Below are 13,168 nucleotides of genomic sequence, written 5' to 3' on the forward strand. Positions count from 1 at the left end.
GTCACCGATGAGCTGTCCTCCTCGGCCCCTCCGAGCCTTCCCCGATGCCATTCTCCTGCCGCAGCACCCTTTCCTGTCGAGCCGATTCCCGCTGACCCCTGAAGCCCTTCTGAACCTCAAGGCTCCTCCCCTGGCCCCTGGTGGGTTAGCTGTCCCCTCCGTTGTGTTGCTGTGTTGACATGTCCCGTGCCGTGTGTGTGGCACCACCCAGGACGTGCCTGTCCCCACATCCAGCCACGTGGTCACTACATGTGAACTTCGGGGGCCGGCCTTCCTCAGTACCTGCGTCACAGGACACCAGACCCCCAGTGGGGAGAGCACCTTTATTGTCAGAGCATTATAGACTTCCCGCCCGCCTCTGACCACCACACCTCGGGCCCCAGGCCAGTCCTGCCTCTCACGGGGCACCGGGGCCTGGACGGCAGGGGGAGGTCACCAGGGCCTGGCAGGACCAGGCCACCCACTCCGGGGAGCACCATGGACACTGGGGACAGACGGCTCCTGCCCTGAGGGGAGACATGAGCCAGGGTAGCACCAAAATCTCTGAGTTTGCTGTGGAGACCAGGTCCTGGCCCAGCAAGAGAGGAGCACCAGGGCTGGCCCGGCTCACAGGGGACCTGTGGCCTGGGGTTTAAGCTGCTCTGGGGTCCCTGGCCTGGGCCCACAGCATCTCCCCCAGCGGGGCCTGGGACTTGGGCGGCTGTCCTATCTCTAGTTTGTCAAGGGGACATGGGACTTGCTGTACGATGCCAGAAATGGCCAACCCTATAGATTTCCAGAGAGGGCAAGGCTGCAAGGGATGGCCTTCCCAGTAAACCCTCCCTGCTCTTGGCTCAGGGGCAGGCCTGGGTGGGTTCTAAAACTGGGAGGCACTGGTGGGCGATGCCCATTTAGTATGAAGGCCTCTGCACCCCAGTGCTCCTCTCTCACTGTCCCCAAGTCCGTGGGACTGTCACGGGTTTATTCAGGGTCTCCCAGGCCTCTGAGAGCAGCTGCAGGCCACACACTGCCAGATCCTGGAGCAGACCCTGAGCCCCGGGGAAGGGGTCGAGGAAGGAGGCCCAGGACCCTGCCTTTCTTCCCTGTGGACCGGTCCAGCCTCCCCATGGCCCTGCGCCCACTCAGCTCCCCTGTGAAGACAGGAAGCTGGCAGGGTCGAGGGTTAAGGAACCAGGGGGCCTCGGCAGGTGATTTAAACTCACCGGGCTCCGTGAAAAGTGGGGATAACAAGCCTACCTCCTAAGGGTTAAATGAGACAATGCAGGGAAAGCTCCTTGGACAGGCCTGGACTCAGTAAATGATGAGTATTAGGATTATTCTCAAGCCCCACCCAGCCCACCCAGATCCCGTCTCTTGCAGAAAGTGAGGGTGGGGAGGGCAGGGACCAGGAAGGGGCCCCGCCAAGGGTGCTAGGGCCCTCTGGACTCTGCCTCTGGACTTGCCATCTGTCTCCAAGTCCCCCCTGGGAGCCAGTGTCCCACACAATCGTCGGTGCCTGGAGCCCAGTCCCGCTTGGGGTGTCTTCAGGAGCCAGCACGCCAACACAGGCCTCAGGGTTGGGTCTCTGGCAGAGCCGGGGCTTGTCCTGGAGAGCCGGCCTCCTACTGCCCGCCGCCGGCCCGGCCAGCGCTCCTCTGCCCAGAGTCGGGGCCAAGCAGGGCCGCGAGGGGGCCGTCGGGTGTGGAGCCACCACGCTTCATCTTCAGGTTGGCTCTCAGGGCAGCGTCTTGGCCAGAGCCCCCCTCGGGGGAGGCCAAGGGATCTGGAAGGACAGGAGGCGGGTGGGCTCATGGAGGGCCTTGAGAGCCCTCAAAGGCCCCTTTGCTTCTGGTGCCCAGCCCGCGGGGGAGACCACAGGCCCAGCGAGGACAGGGAAAGGCAGCAGCGGGCTACCTTGTCACACGGGTACCCACTCACTCATGCTTTCTCCCACTCATCCTGCAACAAATGCTGACCAGGGGTGGGCTCTAGGCCTTGCAGGGCTGCCAGTCACCACCCTGCCACCAGGGCCTCCCAGCATGCCAGAGAGAGACATGCAAAGCTCACGCCATAAGAGAACAGAAGGCTCTTCAGAACACTGTGGGGCAGGAGGGTGCCTTCACAGAGGAAGAGACCCTAGAGAAGGTCCTACCTGAAGTGGGAGTGGTGGTCAGCCAGCAGAGGGATTGGCCTGTGCAAAGGCACAGAGGTGGGGCGGGGAGAGGTTACAGGATGACTAGGTAGTGGCTTCGTGTAACTGGGCACCAGGCCGTGCTGGGGAGGGGCTTGGGACTTGATGTGCCCATCAGTCATGGGCAGTAGGGAGCCACTGAGGGTCCTTGAGCAGGGGAGGCGCAGGGCAGGGTCTGACTGGGATTTGGGGAAGACCATCTGACAGCCAAATGGAGGTGTCATCGAGGCAGGCAAAGCAGAGGCAACGGCAGCTGCCATGAGGGTGGCAGGGAGTAGGGAGGCAGGGGCAGAAGCGATCCCTAACTCTACGGACAGCTGTGGGTCCAGCTGGCCTCAGGCTCTGGTCACAGCTCACCATGGATCCCAATCATGTGCTCCAGGATGAGGACTCTCTCTGCCAGGATCTTCAGGGCCTCCCGCAGCTGCTGCACCCCCTCACCCTGGCGGGGAGGAAGCAGCCAGGGTCAGGGCTGGCCACAGGGATGGCGCCAGGGCCAGCCTGGAAGCGGCCAGCCCAGGCTTCACACCCAGACCTGTCCTCCTCATGCCTCGGTTTTTCCTGCTTCCGTGGCTGCCTGGCTGCTTCCCCCATGTGCCCTTCTTTCCAGAAGATATCCTGCCAAGGGCAGAGCACCTAGCATGGGTGGGAGAGTGTGGCTGACCTCCTTGCTGGCTCTGCACCAACCCCCCTCTGCTGCCTCCACTTCGAGAGTTGCTGAGAGTGGCCACCCCAGCAAGAAAAAGAGAAGGAATAGCCACTGCTTCTAGAGCATCAGCGAGAGTGCACGATGATGACAGGTCCACGTTGCTGGGGAGCCGGTCTACACCTGGGCAGACCCTATGCACCAAGACACATGAATGAGCTGGTTTATTGAGAAGACAGGTGACCAGGCCACTCTGAAAAGGAATGTGATGGTGGGGATGCCAGGGTGGCTCAGTGGTTGAGTGTCTGCCTTCCGCCCGGGGTGTGATCCTGGAGTCCCAGAATCAAATCCTGCATCAGGTTCCTCTCCAGGGACAGGAAACCCCCTGCATCAGGTTCAGAGCCTGCTTCTCCCTCTGCCTGTGTCTCTGCCTCTCTCTGTGTGTCCCAAATCAATCAATCAATCAATCAATCTTAAAAAAAAAAAAGTGATGGTGACGGGATCAGGCCCCACTCTGAAGTCAGCCCCAGAATGACTTCAGCCTTCAGCTGGCATAATGTGACAGCTGTGTCACGACGTTCAGATCAATCTAGTTTAAAACAATACAAAAGGATGGGGTGCTTGGGGGGCTCTGTAGGTGGAGCATCTGACTCTTGATCTCAGGTCAGGGTCTAGATCTCAGGGTTGTGAGTTCTAGATCTCAGGGTTGTGAGTTCTAGCCTAGCATGGAGCCAGCTTAAAACAAAACAAAACAAAACAAAACAAAACAAAACAAAACAAAAAACCGAAAGGAAACCAAAAAGTATCCTATAGGTTAAGGAGAGAGGTCCTCCCTCCAGGGATGCTAAGGCCATCAAAAGCCATACTGTGGGCGTGTCTAGGATGGGGGTGCCCCAGTGAGGAGCAGAAGGTCCAGGTCCCCGGCTAAGTCCCATGCCCCTGAGCCATGGGGATGCACTCTCATGGAATGCATGAGAAGAGCTAATGAAGTCGTAAGTACCGTATGTCTCCATACCCTGCCCCTGCAAGTGACCTATGGATCTATGCCCATGCCTTGGCACCCATATCTTCCTCCCCCCTGCCTCCTGTACCCACCGCAGCTGCTCTGGCTCCAGCCTCTCCTCCTGTCTCCAGTCTCGCAAGGGCCTCCCAAAGGGCCCCTGGCCCCCCAGCCTCTGCCCTCCAGCCCAGCCCACCTCCCCAGACACCCCAGGCTGGCTCATTAGAGAACGCTAGATGCCCCCTGTGCCGGCTGCTTCCTGAGCTCTGACACACCCAGGGGATTCTTGCTCTCAGCTTGCAAGGTCTCCCCTGCTGGTCCCATTGCCTTCATCCCCTCTATCCATCACCCCAGTCTTCAGGCGTCCCTCCTCCTCCTAGAAGACAATGGGTCCCCAGGGTCATGCCCGTGCTCCATCTGCGTCCCCTCCCCACCCCATCTAACCCTGGCCACCCCCTGCTCCCATCCTTACTCCCCCACCGTCTTCTCCACATCCACCAGCCATCTGTCTACCTGCCCACCGATCCTCTAGGCCACCAACTCCATGCCCAGGGGGTTTCCTGTCTTTGGAGAGGGACTCTGCAGCCTGCAGCCCAAAGCTTCTCCCCGGCAGGGTCCTCCCTGTCCTCTGCCCCCAGGCCAGTCCCCCATCTGCCGCTATGCTGCAATCATTACTTCACCCACTGGCCTCCCCGGGCAGGGACCCATTCACCCAGTGCCCTAGGTGTTGATACAGATGTGCTGGGCACCCGCCCTCCTGCCGGGACGCAGCCGAGGGGGCAGGTGGGAAGCATGGCCCCCAGAACCAGTTACCTCGGCAGCAGCTTTGTCCTCCTCTTGCCCCTTCCCGCCAGGATCACCCTAGGAAAAAAACCATGCAGTCAACAATGTCTTCTCGGGCAGACTGTGGGGGCTGGCAGGGAGTCAGGGCGGGTTGGGGAGGCAGAGCCGAAGGACAGGGGTGCTGGGTCCCAGACTCTGACAGCTGGGCCTGTGGGAACTTCTGTCCTGGGGTGAGCAGAGCAGAGGAGCACTGAAGGGCCCAGGCACCCCTGCGCGCCCAGCATGGGTTGGCTTTAGGGGCTTTACTGTGCTTCTGGGGTGCGGAGGAGCCAGATTTGAAACCCCACAAGCTCAGCTCTGAGCTCTGCCAGGGATCAAGTCCTTGCTTCTCTCTGCTTCCACCTCTAAAACACCGCCCGTAGTACCAGCCTCACTATAACACCCACGTGGAATCCTGTGTGACCTTGAGCAAGTTACTTGACCTCTCTGCACCACAGTGCTCCTGTCTCTAAAATGGGGTACTAATGCTGCCTACTTCACAGGAGTACTCGGATGAAATAAATCAGCATTTATGAGCTTTGACTGGAGCCTGGTGCCAGAAGTTCCGTGACGGGGCTCACCATCGTTACCAGACAGAAGCCAGGAGGAGACATGGCTCTGGAGGTTAATGCTCCTGGGTTGAAATCTTGGCTCCATCTTTGCCTAGCCATGTGACCTTGGGCAAGTTACTTAACCTCTCTGAGCCTTAGCTGCCAGTTCTGAAAAACGGGAACAGTAAAGTCCTGCTTTGCTAGGTCATAACAAAGCTTAAACTCACTATGGATGAAGAGTGCCTCCCCCGTGTCCAGCGTACAGTAGGTGCTCAGCAAAGCTCCATCCCTCCTCCCTGGCTCTACCCCTAACTTCAGACTTGGGCACAAGGAGGTGCCTGCCTCCTTGGCCCTGCAGGCAGGAGTTGAGACTCATACATTCTTGTTTCCAAGGGGAAATTAGAGGCCAGCTGTCTGCGCCTCTACCCCTGGAAGGTTCAGAGGAGGGAAGGGGCTCTGCAGGCCACACAGCAGGCTAACTCAGGGGTCTGGGCTCCCCAGAAGAGACCTGAGGACTCTCGTCCAACCCCCCACCAGGAGGCTACTTCAGTCCCTGCTCACAATGCCAGTGAGGGGCTCCCCAGTTTCCAAGGGCACCCCTTCCCTATGCAGGCTGCCCCTTCTCTGGGCAGGGTAGAATCAGGCCATATTTGGGGTGGCTGTGGAGCTGAGCTCAGACTGGGACAGACCCCCACCCACCCGGGACCCTGGGCCTGCGCCAGAGCCCACCGCCCTGGGAATGGCCCATCAACACAGCCGCACACACTTACAGCCGGTCCCGTCATGCCCCGCTCTCCAGCCAGGCCCTGCAGAAAGTCAGACAACACAGATGAGGCCTTGCCTGCACCCCTAATACCTCTGTCCTCCCCTCAGCCTCCCTGCACCAGGATGGGAGGAGGACAGCATGGTGGAGATGGGAGGGCCCCACCTGGGCCACCCTCCATTGGCTGCTCAGTGAGCCTTGGCAGAGCCCTTGGTATTCTCAGCTGAGAAATGGGCCCTAATGGTTGTCACATAAAGATGGCAAAGCCCGCACTGCCCTTCCCCGCCCCCTCCCCTCTGGGAGGGGCCTTCAGAGAACGTGTGACAGCGACGCCAATGGCGATGGTCCCACTCAAGGACTCTCATCCATGTCCAGGTCCAGCCAGAAGGCTCCCCACAGAAGGCTCCCCAGAGCCCAAACCCACCATATCCACAGCCAGAGTCCCCTTTCCCTGTAACAGAAACCCACACTCTGCTCCTCTGGTCAGACCCTGCCCCAGGGCCTTTGCACTTGCTCTTCTGCTACTGGACTGGCCTTTCTTGGTATCTTTGCATGGCTGCTCCTTCTGGTTCCTCAGGTCTCAGGGGAAGTATCACCTCTGCACGTTTGTCACACCCCACTTGCCTGGCCCCTTCACTCCATCACACAGCCTCATTCCCTTCTTTCCTGACGCTTCCTTCCTCCTCACTGCCTGCTTCCCCCATTCTGTCAGCTACTGCAGGGCTCCCGGGGTCCTTGTCCTTGTGCCCAGCACAGTGTCTGATGCCATAAGGCCCCAAGAGATATCTGGTTAACGAAGAACATTTATTAAGGGTCTTCTCGGGGCCTGGTACTTCGCATCTACTAACCCCTTTACTACAAGCCCACCCAAAGCGATCCTTCATCTCACAGGTGGGAAACAGACCCAGGGTTCAATGACTTGCTCAGAGTCACCCAGCTGGAAAGGAGGAGAGCTGGGCTTCAAGCGCAAGTCTGTCCTGCTCAGAGGAGAAAGTAGGGGCCACCTGGTTCCCCACCACTGTCCCTTCTCACTCTTATTTGAGCCCTGGGAGACCCCCCCACCTCCGCTCCATCCTCAGAGGCCTTGACTCTTTGATGAGGGAAGGAGATAGGCAGTGGCTGGGTCACCAGACTGGTCCTACTGTCCACAGTGAAGCCACGGCCTGGCTCTTCCATGGGGAGCACAGGAGGCTGGTGACTATTCCAACATGGTCAATATTTGGGCAAACCTTCGAATGTCTCTCCGTCCCTGTAGTGCGGGGGCCTGGGAAGGGACTGGAGCCTGGGGAGCCAGAGATGAGCTGGGCACTGCCTTGTGCCCTCAGGCCTCCTAGCCCTGGCCACAGGCCCTCAGCCTCAAAGAAAGACCACAGCAAAGAGGGAAGGGGTCAAGATGCCAGCAGCCCGAGGACCCCACGCCCTCCATGAGGACGCCTGCTCACGCCCTCTTTTTTTTTTTTTTTTAATTTTATTTATTTATGATAGTCACAGAGAGAGAGAGAGGCAGAGACACAGGCAGAGGGAGAAGCAGGCTCCATGTACCGGGAGCCCGACATGGGATTTGATCCCGGGTCTCCAGGATCGCGCCCTGGGCCAAAGGCAGGCGCCAAACCGCTGCGCCACCCAGGGATCCCCTGCTCATGCCCTCTTAAGGGGCACTGGAGGAACAGCTCTGACCAGGTCTCTTTGTTTTTTGTTTTTGCTTTAAAGATTTTATTTATTTATTTGAGAGAGAGAGAAAGAGAGAGAGAGCACAAGCAAGGGGAGCGGGAGAGGGAGCAGCAGGCCCCCTGCTGAGCAGGGAGCTCCATGGGGGGCTTGATCCCAAGATCCTGAGATCATGACCGGAACCAAAGGCAGACGCTTCACTGAGTCACCCAGGGGCCCCTGACTGGGCCCCCTTGAACCTCCTTGGAACCTCATGAGCCTAGGTCCCCACAAGGATATGGTCTGCACAGCCACCCTAGTGGTACTCCCCGCAAGGGCCTGAAGACCCTCATAAGAGACCGCCTGGCAGGATAAGGCTATCCCAAAGCACCCACCGCAGTCTTGGCAAGCTTTGGAGGCAGCAGAAGAAAGCCCGAGAGGGGCCCCACCCCTGCTGTGCAGCTCCGGGCAAGTGACTGAACCCCTCTGAGCCTCCCCTTCCCAGCACTGCTGGGGTTACAGGACAGCGTATCTCGGAGAGCAGGGGCACAAGTGGGGGGGCGGCCCGTGTCCCATGGTTCCTGACTTTGCCTGTTGCGGGGGGGGGGGGGGCAGCGGCCCAGGCAGCTCCCCCACCCCCCCCACCCCCCCCACCCCGCCGCCTCCTACAGCTCCTGGGGCTGCTCCCCGCACTCCCGCCCCAGGCCCTGGCATTCTCTCTTGCCCCCCCACAAGCCTCCTCCCTGAGGCCTCGCCCCGCCCCTGCCTGGGGCGCCCGGCTCTGGAGGGCCTGGACTCTGCGCAGATCAGGCCCGGGGGCCTCCTGCCGCCTCTGCAGCCCCCCAGGCCCTGCCCGCAGCCGGCTCTGCTCCGCGGCCGCCCTGTGCCCCGGGCCCTGGGCCCGGGCTCCTGCCACCCCACGGCCGGTGCACCCGCCCGCCCCTCCAGGCTGCGTCCTCCTGGGTAGAAGAAACACGGGGGATAACAGGCAGCAGATCAGGGTCATGGGACACCGGTTCTTGGATATCTAGAACATCAACTCTCCAAGGCCCCCAGGCCTGGCTGTAACCCTCAGCTTGGGGTGCTGGTGCCCTGGGTGTCTGGAGGACATTCACCAATTGTCTAAAGGGGTGAAGGGGTGTGTGGACTCCCAGAGCCAAGGCCCAGATTCCCACCCCTGGCAGCATGGGGGCCACCCCCTGCCACCCCAGCACAGCCTGATATCAGGGACCTCGGGGCAGTAGGTGGGCAGGCCTGAGGGTGGGGGCGACAGGGAGCTCCAGAAGCAGGACACGCACCCTTTCTGCATCTAGGTGGCCCCTCCTTGGTGTGATTTTTTCCCAGGCCCTGGGCTCCTGTAGCACTTTTTTTTCTCCTTTGGGCCCTCCTAACAACCACAAGGGAAACGCTGCATACCCCTCTCAGCAGCCAAGGCAGGCAGTGCCTAGAGAGGCTGCCTCTGCACCCAAGGTCACACAGCTGGAGAGGCAGAGCAAGCCGGGGCTTGGGGCCACCTCACCAGGCCTTGGGGTGCCCTCTCCCACACAGTTGACTCTTGGGGAGGACGGTGACAAGCTGGGGTGGACATTCTGTGATCTGTCTGTCCTCAGGAGGCACCTGGCCTCTCCTGGTCCCAGCTAGCTCATCTCCTGAGATGGGAATGGTGCCAACACCTCCCTGGCATGGGGAGTGGGCAGCAAAGAGCGGAAGCTGCTGATGACACCAGGGTCACACCCACCTTCCCCAGGTCCTTCCCTGGGTCCCGCCTGAGCTGAGCTGCAGACGGGCCAGCTGGGGTGCCCCTTCCTAAGCAAATCATGCTGGGAAGCAGCCTGGCTCTTCTTTCCTGGGAAGACAATGTCCCCTCCCCTGTCAGAAGTGGGGAAGTCCTTACCTGAGATCCGGGTACACCTGGGGGTCCTGGGGGACCATGTGGCCCAGGGGGACCTGTCGGCAGAGTCACAGATGGTCACTGGGGCCAGTCTCCTGCCCACCCTATACCACAACCTGCTCTTCCCTCAGGGCCTCATCTATGAGACCACCCCGCACCTCCACCCCAGCTGGCAAGTCTCCCAGCAAATCTTTCTTAGGTCTGCCCCTCCTGGGGACCCAGGATCTTCCCCTCCAATGCCACCCTTCTTGCTTAGTTACTATATCAGTGTCCTGATCATCCACTCTCCACATGGCCTCCCAGAGCCACTTTTCAGTTAGGTCCCTCCTGGGGCTCCTGAAGTCCTTAGCTCAGCCCCCCTCTACCTCACACCTCGATACTCTTCTGGAAAGCTCCTTTCTTTCTGCGTCTTTGCAGATGTTATTTCTTCCTCCTGGAGCTTCTCCATTCCCTCCAAAGCCCAACAAATTCTTTCCTACTGGTCTTTCCTCTAGTCTCAGGCTGAGCATCACCTCCTCCAGGAAGCCTTCTAGCACCTACCTGGACCCCTTCTCTAGGCCAGTCCCTGACAGGGACCTGCCACCACCTGTGGCCAAGGTGGATTTACAGGTCTGTCTCTGTAGGCCAGGGAGCGCTCATAGGGTCAGGCTAGCACCCTTCCTCCAGTCAGAGCAAGTACCGCCTCCCTCAGATACCCCCCCAGCACCTTCCCTCCCCTCCCTGGGGTATTCACTCAAATGCCACCTTTTAAGAGAAGCCCGGAAACTAGACCCTGGCCCCATGTAGGGAGTGCTCAGTGAATGCATGAAATATGAATGAGGGGAGACAAGGCACCCACACACCTGGTGAGCAGGCCAGGGGCCCACACTCCCCTTCCCTCCCCTCCAGTGAAGGTCCCTGGAGAGTAGAGGTCAGGCCAGGCCCAAGATCCAGCCCCCAGGGGCCCCAGGGCCATCCCCTGCCTCAGTGCCCCTGGTTTCTGCCGAAAGGCCCAGGGTTTCCTGCCTCTCATAGGCACCTGGCCTACCAGCCCCTAGAGCCACCCCTGTGCTGACCGCCTGCCTCCCCCCTCTATGTACCCTGGGCCCACAGGGGGGCAGCCCTGAGCAGAAACATTTGCAGTTCCTGTGTCCAGTCCCACAAGGGAGCTGCCACCCAGAAGCCAGGGAACTCACCTCCGGCTACACATGTGGGTTGGGACAGACCCAATCCCCAGTTCTCTGCCAGGGCCATGGGCCCCTAACTGGCCCCACGAGGCTCTGCGGCCCAGGCCAAGCTCCAAGGGGGTACCCAGTCCCAGCCAGACTGTGTGGCTGCCCTGTGCACTTACCTGGAGGGCCGGGGGGGCCCCGGGGCCCTGGGACGCCGGCCAGCACTGTGTCCACAGCAGCAGAAGCCAGCTGTGAGTCTCCGTCTGTGGGCAGAGTAAAGCTGCCTGTGACTGGTGGGGCAGGGCCAGCAGGGCTGGGGTGCTGGACCTGAGCTCCCCCAGAGCCAGGACAGGCACACCTGACTCCACTGGGCCTCACAGCAGCCCCGCCAATCAGAGGCTATTGCTCCCTTGGTGGCCAAAGCAAACAGAAGGGAAAGCCCAGAGGGCTTCTTGTAATGCACAATCTCCTTCCAGAGCATTCCAGGCCCTTTAGAGACTGGCCCTGCCCTACCCACCTCCCCAGTGCCCCAGGCCAGAAATCTCCTCCCAACACTCACTACCGGTCCTTTCTTGATATACCTAATTGGCTCACTCCTGAGGCGTCTCCTCCAGGAAGCCCTCCCTGCCTACCTCTTTGAGCTACAGGTCCCTGGGCTGCCGCTACAGGGCCCATCACTCAGCCTGGGGTAGGGGTGGGGTGTGTTAACAGCCCAATTCCTAAGATTTGGGTCTCTCTGGGGCAGGTCCAGTGTGACTTTGTCCTGCCGGGTCCCCAGAGCCAGACCCAGAGAAGCCAGGTCCAGGAAATGCCAGGGATGGGAGTGGCTACCCTGGGCCTTCCCTCTGCACCCAGAAGCCTGGACCACTCTTCCACGGGCGCACAATAGGTGGGCCTCCCTGGGGTGTCCCCACTCTTCCCAAAGCTCACAGCCAGCCCTCCCCTGGGGACCCCAGGGCCGGGGGTAAGGAGAGTCCCATCTGAGGAGGGCTCAGGGTGCTGCAGGTGGCTGGCAGGCAGTGCTGAGGTGTGCCCAGAGTCGGGCCGGCTGGAGCCCTGGGCCAGCTCCTTGTGGCCCGGAAGTGTGCGGCTGAGCCCTGCTCTCTCCCTGAGTCCTGTGCATTCCACTGCCTCCAGAAGGCTCTGCTCTCACCCAGTTGGGTCCCTGCACCCGCCAAGGGCAGCCCAGGGCCTCCGTTCTACTCACAAATGAGTCCCTCCCACCAGAGCAACTCCATCAGGGAGTATTAGCTGCCCCCGCTCTACAGGTAGGAAAACTGAGGCCCAGAGGGGTCAGTGGTAAAGGCTGTGTGCCTGGCGGGACAGAAGCACCAGCAGGAGGGGACTGGGGTTTTTCTGACCAAGATAAAGAGGTCCCCATCCCCCATAGTGCTTGGGATGTCACCAGCTTCTTAAACCTCCCTGCCCCATTTCCTAGGGCACTTAATTGAATGACACTGGTGCCCCCACCCCACTCTCAGGGCCTCTCTGTTCCTGCCATCCCCACAGGCAGGTGGATGTTTCTGGTTCAGAAACTCCAGACTGTGGCCCCTGGGGGCAGAAGGCTGTTTTGCTTACTAATGTAGCCCCAGTGACAAAAACCATGCATGACGCGTAGTAGGTGCTCAACCAACACTTAAGTGGCCTCAGTTCAGGGGATTTGCAAGGAGACGTGCTCCTGCTCCTGTCACCAAGTGGGGAAACTGAGGCCGGCCAGACACCAGAGTAACCTGTGGGGGATCAGGACCCCAGGAGCAGAGGCTGAGCACCGGGGCAGGGATGGGCCAGGCTGAGACCAAGAGCTGGGTTGGGGGCCTAGTATCAGCCCCCTGGGATCCTTCTGTGCCACCTGGCAGAGCCTGGCTCCCAGGCCGCTGCCTGGCTCCCTGCGGGTCTGCTTCCCCAGGGTCGTCCCGTGGGGGGGCACTCACCGCCCTTGTCCGTCGGAGGCTGCAGGGAGTAGAGGACGCCCTGGGGGCTGTTTGGAGGGAAGGCCGGGCTGCCTGCTGGGCCAGGGGGGCCGGGGGGGCCAGGGCGCCCCATCTCTCCAGGAAGCCCGCGGGGCCCTGGCGGCCCCAAGAGCCCTGCAGTGGGAGAAGGAGTCATGTGAGGGCTGGGCCTGGTGGCTGACCCCACAGATGGGAGACAGGTTGGTGGTGGCCTGTGGACCAGGCTCCCCAGAGGCCTGTCCTGGGATGTGAGTGAAATGGCTTTCCCTTCTGGCCTAGGGAACTCGGGTGCAGCTGGGTGGGAGGCAAGGGAGGCAAGGCCTTTCCCCTAGAAGGGCCTTAGCTCTGGTCGGGGCGCCGAGGGTGGCAGCCAGCCCAGACCGGCCATACACCTGCTTTCCCAGGACCTCCCTGCGGGACCCAGGGGGGATTGGGGAGCTCTCTACAGATGGTGTTTAAACAGCTGAGAACAGCCCCCAGGCCCCAGCCGCCCTATCCCTACGCCTGCACCCCCAGCTCCCAGAGCCTTGTGTTCCTCCTGCAGCCCAGGGTCAGACCAGGCCCTAAAGTCTTTGGGA

General features: G+C 60.7%; 1 protein-coding gene across 2 annotated transcripts in view; it reads right to left on the bottom strand.

The window, feature by feature from the left end:
• Positions 1-306: 306 nt before the first annotated feature.
• The window catches only part of COL26A1 (collagen type XXVI alpha 1 chain), a 163,296-nt gene continuing 150,434 nt past the window's right edge, over positions 307-13,168 (bottom strand). For both annotated transcript variants that reach the window (XM_072752960.1, XM_072752959.1), the window contains exons 7-13: positions 12,573-12,725; positions 10,821-10,904; positions 9,494-9,546; positions 5,960-5,995; positions 4,630-4,677; positions 2,528-2,612; positions 307-1,762 (exon numbers count right to left, since the gene is read on the bottom strand). In XM_072752960.1, the coding sequence (XP_072609061.1) occupies positions 1,602-1,762; positions 2,528-2,612; positions 4,630-4,677; positions 5,960-5,995; positions 9,494-9,546; positions 10,821-10,904; positions 12,573-12,725 (620 nt within the window). In that variant the 3' untranslated portion in view covers positions 307-1,601. The remainder of the gene's footprint in view (positions 1,763-2,527; positions 2,613-4,629; positions 4,678-5,959; positions 5,996-9,493; positions 9,547-10,820; positions 10,905-12,572; positions 12,726-13,168) is intronic.

This window comes from Vulpes vulpes, chromosome 3 (genome assembly GCF_048418805.1).
Source record: "Vulpes vulpes isolate BD-2025 chromosome 3, VulVul3, whole genome shotgun sequence".
Lineage (NCBI taxonomy): Eukaryota > Metazoa > Chordata > Mammalia > Carnivora > Canidae > Vulpes > Vulpes vulpes.